Source organism: Pteropus alecto, unplaced genomic scaffold (assembly GCF_000325575.1).
Source record: "Pteropus alecto unplaced genomic scaffold, ASM32557v1 scaffold252, whole genome shotgun sequence".
NCBI classification, from domain to species: Eukaryota; Metazoa; Chordata; class Mammalia; order Chiroptera; family Pteropodidae; genus Pteropus; species Pteropus alecto.
In genome coordinates, this window is record NW_006432449.1 from 45,267 (window position 1) to 51,111 (window position 5,845).

General features: G+C 30.6%; 1 protein-coding gene across 1 annotated transcript in view; it reads right to left on the reverse strand.

Annotated features, from left to right (window-relative positions):
- PLS3 (plastin 3) overlaps window positions 1–5,845 on the reverse strand; it is a 93,849-nt gene that overhangs the window by 34,373 nt on the left and 53,631 nt on the right. Inside the window, exons 2-3 of the mRNA XM_006907302.3 lie at window positions 4,215–4,290; window positions 1,970–2,053 (exon numbers count right to left, since the gene is read on the reverse strand). Of these exons, the coding sequence (XP_006907364.1) occupies window positions 1,970–2,042 (73 nt within the window). The 5' untranslated portion in view covers window positions 2,043–2,053; window positions 4,215–4,290. The remainder of the gene's footprint in view (window positions 1–1,969; window positions 2,054–4,214; window positions 4,291–5,845) is intronic.

A 5,845-nucleotide genomic window follows, 5' to 3' on the forward strand; every position in this document is an offset into this window, starting at 1 on the left:
AGAATGAGGTGAAGGGTTAAAGAAGTACAAATTAGTTATTGATAGTTCAGGGGGTGGGGTGGGGAGCATGGCAGAGGGATGCAGTTAGCATTAATATGATGGCTAAGTGGAGGACCAGGGGAGGGAGGGAGCAATTGGGGGGATTGTTTTATGAACAATATAGATATCTAACCAATGTACTGTATACTCGAAACTAATTTAATAAATTTATTTAAAAAAAAGAATAAAATACAGAGCAGGCAGAAATTTTGGATTCCAGAATTTCTATTTATAGCATATAGACTAATATATTAGGAATATATGCCTGATAGACTCCAATGAGACATTATAGTCCAGTCTCCTGCCTTTGGGATGCTGTTTGCTAAACCTAAATCCTCCAAGATGTATGACTTAAAATAAGACAATAATTCCAACAATAAGCCTTTCTTGCAGTCCAAGCTCTAATTGATCCCTCAGTCAATTTAATCCTGTTTTCTCCATGGAGATAGTTGATCAATCCTCTTTATATCATTAGGCTTTTAAGGAGCAATTAAGCTCTTTTACTGATAAACATATTCTAGTCCCATCAGGCAAACATATCTGAATTATCTTTAATTTTAAAAAAATATTATTCACACAAATATTTCCAAGATGCTACACATGAGAACAATGAACATGTATTTGAGGAGGCAAAGCCTTGAAGATTAAACAGTAGCAATAAGAAGTCATGATCCCTACCCCAAAATTCTATTCATAAAAAAACAAATTAGGCTGTCTCCAACACTGAAATATGACTATAGATAAAACAGAAGGTTGAAAGGAAGTGCAATCCTAAAACAATTATAAGACTATTTCTACAAAATAATGAGATTTTTAAAACTCTGCAGCCAAGAATTCACCTGTAGTTTTTCTTCATGATCAATCTAATATCAGGGGTAGTAGTCTTACAGTAAATGGTATCTATTGATTGCCTTTTTATTTATAGATACGCACACAAAAAATCTCATTAGATTCTGGACTACTTGATTTTTTTTTTCTGGTTAGAATTCTCATGGGATTATGAATAGTCACTTTGTCTGGGGCTCGTTATTCTTCCCAAGGCATGCCATTACTATAAATGCCTTCATGGAAAATGTTGACCATAAATATATGGGAATAAAGATGTACTTGTCCTAACTTTTCACTAATGGGATTTTCAACATAGGTCAAAGAATAGATTCTAATTTAAATAACAAGTCATTACACTCTAACTTTATATCCTTTAATTAAGGAGATACCAAATAGTAATAGTTACCTCCATAAGCATTATGTTAACTCATGTGAGTAAATACATCAATATCAATTTTTACTATTTTATCATTATCTTCTCCTGACTTTACTTGAGCACTGAAATTTGGAATATAAATATTATAAACTACTTCCATGTTTGCTAAATTCTAAGACATTTATATGATGTTAAAGGATAAACCAAATGGCATGCCATGACTTCCCAACTTATACTGATGTTCTAATTTAACATCAGAAGGTAGAACAGTCTGCATTATGCGAAGACACTGAAGATACATGAAAAAAGCAATAAAGCCAAGTTAAAAAGGGGAGACTAAAATAGTATTTAATGGTTCTTAACATTTTCAGAGGTCACACATCTCTTTGAGAATATGGTGAAAGCTCTAAATCCTCTTCTAAGAAAAATATGATACACTAAATATGATAAGAACACAAAATTTGTCTAAAAATTTCAGGAGTCACAGCAGACCCAATTATGGACTAAGACTCTTGACTAAAAACCTTGGACCATATTAGGTACCATATTAGATAATTAGGAATAATATAGTTTAAAGTGTAGCTTCTAAAACTTTATCCCATTGATTTTAACTATCTTGCCCTAAGGTTTGTGATTAACTATTCCTGTAATTATTTAGAGAAATAACTTTGGTTAGGGCCAAATAAAGATAATTTTACCATAGTTACACTACAAAAAAATACTTACCAACTTTTGCAAAGGCCTCTTTGAGTTCATCAAGCTCATCTTTGGAAATCTGAGTGGTAGACATCTCATCCATTTATAGAAGATCTAAGGAAAAATTTAAAAAGTTTCAGACTTTAAAAACTCTTTGTGATAAATATATATATTATAAGCAATTCTGCAAAATGCTCATCTTAGTAATAATTTAAAGAGACTTGCAAACTATGAAAACCATCTAAATAGGTTCCCATATTAGTAGCTACAGCTGAAAAAAAATAAATGAGAAGTCAGCATTTACCAAAAATTACTCAGAAAAAAAATGTTTCTGAATTTTCCTTGCAAGGACAAAATCTTACATTACATTCAAAGAGTGTAAGGAAGTGCCAAGGTACCCCGGCAGTGACAGGAAAGATACTTAATGGGTTTTTTTTTTTTTTTTTGGTTATATGTGCCAAAACTCAGTCAAAATTACATGACCAAAGATTCATGTAAAATATAACTTTTCCATTAAACAATTTATTTATTTTACTGTTTATTTCCATGTTCCAGTTTTAGTGAAATATAATTGTCATGTAATATTGTATAAGTTTTGATGATTTGATATATGTATATATTATGAAAGGACTACCACAGTAAGGTTAGTTAACACATCCATCACCTCATACAGTTACCAATTTTTCCATTAAGCCACTTTAAAATAATTGTGAAAACACATTTTCACAATTTAAATAGCATACTAACTCCTACCAATCACTCCCATTAAAGGAGGAGTCAATTAAAACAAATTATACTTGGATTTAATATAGAAGTACACACAAGTGTGTGGTAAAAAACATATCCTTGTACACATAACTTATTGAGTTTACATCCTTTCTGATTTTTTTTTAAACAATTTCACCAATAGAACAGGGTAGATAAACTATGGCCTATGGACCAAATCTGGACCACCACCTGTTTTTGTATTGCCCTACAAGCTAAGTATTTTTTTTTTTATAGATAAACAAACATTTGCAGTAAATTTTGATGAAAAGTCACTTTAACTTTTGAACTCCAGTGAAATGTTATCCTCCCCTCATAAATTCCATTCTTCTCATCAATAGATCTATATTACTAAAAAATGTACTCAATTATTATTATAATTTGAATTTCACCAGTAAAAATTTGTGGAAATAATATATTATATCTTTGCTATCAATAATATAATATTCTTGATTTTGCCTCTTGGCACGCAATATTTATGATCTGGATCTTACTGAACTCTGATATAGAGAAAGGAGGTCTGTATCACAATGGATAATCCCCATATACAAACCTATTAACAATTTTGGAGACAAGGAAATGAAAACAATTACATGTGGCCTTTTATTGGCTTTAAAAAATCTTTTTTTAAGGACCTTATTTTTTAGAACAGTTTTAGATTCACGGCAAAATTGAACAGAAAGTACAGAGATCAGTTTCCATGTACGCCCTTGCCCTCACATATAAGCTTCTCCCATTATCAACATTCTGCACGAGATTGGTACATTTGTTATAATTGAACCTACATTAACACATAATAATCCCACAAGGTCCATAGTTTATATTAGGTTCACTCTTGGTTTTGTATATGCTATAGGTATTGACAAATATTACATAATGACATATATCCACCAGTAAAGTATCAAAAAAAAAAGTTTCACTGCCCTAAATATGTTGCCTTTTCAAAGAGTATTCTGTGTGTTAAATTTCACTAACTATACAGTACAAAATGCAAATTTGGGATCTTATATTTATTGCTTTTAGACATTTTTATTAAAAGTTAAAAAAATTACTCACTAACTTATCTTTTTGCCATTAAGCTTAATTAATACTCAGTAGAGAGTAGCTCTCAAGGAAAAGCTAGACCACATTTGTCTTTTTCACAGCCATAGTTGTCATTTCTAGAACTTATCACAGTCCCAGGCACATAGTAAGACACTCAATAAAATAGTACTTTAATAAATTCATCCACTCTACAACTATGTACCAAGCACTACATTAGATAATTCATATTCATATTAATTCCCTGAACACTCACAAGAGCCTTCTGAGATAAATATTCTTAACCTCTTTGTTTCAAGATATCTTAGATTCAGAGGGCCATGGAACTGGAATTCAAACCCAGGCTTCTCAAATCCCTGGGAAGTTTTAAAATGACAATATTGTACTATTAGCTAAGTTTCCACCATAATGCAATACACATTTATTATGACTGGTATTTAAAAAATGCCCATTCATAAACTTTTCTTACCTAAGATATTAAGGTGTCACTACAACTTTTCAGTAGATAAGATGGATAAAACCAATTTTCCAAATAGTCTTAGAATCTATAAAATAAAAATCTTTAGTTAGATATGAAGTCAGGCATTTTAAACATTAAGCATAAAAAATGATTTTTCATAAATAAGCTGCAACCCAATGGTAGTATTTTAAAAATATTCTATATTTTAGTAATATGATGTTCAGCACTTCTGATTATATAAATACTATATAGAATTTATTCTAATTTTCTTTATGCGTATTTTAAGTAATGATATTTCAATATGAAATTATTACCCATCTCCATGAACTATACCATATAGAACAATGGTACAGAAAGTTTGAAAGTGAGACTGCCTCAGAAAATCCAAAATATGTGGCCTCTCCTTTTCCAGTTTAGGCAGTTTGTGAGTTAGGAATAATCTAAAATATGTGAGTTAAAAAAAAGACATTTGATTTTATTTTCATACTACCATATCATTTCTACACAGAAGAAAATTAGACAAAGATGGTTCTGGACAAAATCACCACACCCCCTTGCCATCCCCACTTCATTCCTCCTGACCAGTGAGTTCTGGTTAAGTCCTTCCACTTCTCCCCTTTACAGGCAGCAGGGCTGAACAGGGTAGAAATTTCTTTCCCTCTTCTTCAAACCCCTCCCAACACATATACACCTCTATCCTCACAAGATTTTACCAATATTTTAGGCATCTATTAGATGCCTAGTTCCTACTCTCAAGGTATTTACAATCTTGGGAAGGCAAATGTAAATAATCATAATTCAACACAAAGCGAATTACTGGCTGCAATAAAAGATATAGAAGGAAAAAGACTCTGGAGACTGTAAGGATTATTAATTCCTTCTCAGGTAGGCCAGGAATGCAGTACTTTTGTTCTACAAAAGTAGGAAACACTTAGATCTCATAGAAATGATTTCAATACACTTATTTTAATATATTTTTAATTTAATATAACTAAAATATATTAATACAACAGTGTTAAAAAACCCAAAATACACTTTCAAGTTCTCTAATTTCTTATTCCTGTCTAATAGTCTTAATGAAAGCCTAAAGTGACTTTTTCTACACCTATAACTCAGATTTTTCATTTACAGGAGACATTGAAGCATACCCGAATAAGAATAAAAAGAATTGCAACATGCAAATATCACCAAAACAACATTTCCAGGCAAGTTTGGTTCAGAATAATAGAATAGTTTAATTTAGGAGTCTTTCACTTAATTAACTCTATTTCATTTATTTATAATTATTTGAAATAAAATAAATAAATACTACCCTGAAGTACTTGAGCTAAAACTAAGAAATATAAAGTCAAATTTAAAAGGCTTACAATATAAGTTTTAGGTAATAAAAATCACAATTTTTAAGTGTGCTATTTTAACATTTTTTTTTTTAATTTTTCAATGACAGTTGGCATACAATAGTATATTAGTTTCAGGTATACAACATGGTGATTATACATTTATATAACTTACAAAGTGATTACCCTGATAAATTTAGTACCCGCCTAATACCATACATAGTTATTACAATATAATTGACTATATTCCTTATGCTAACTTCATATCCAATGACTATTTTGTAACTACTGATTTGTATTTAT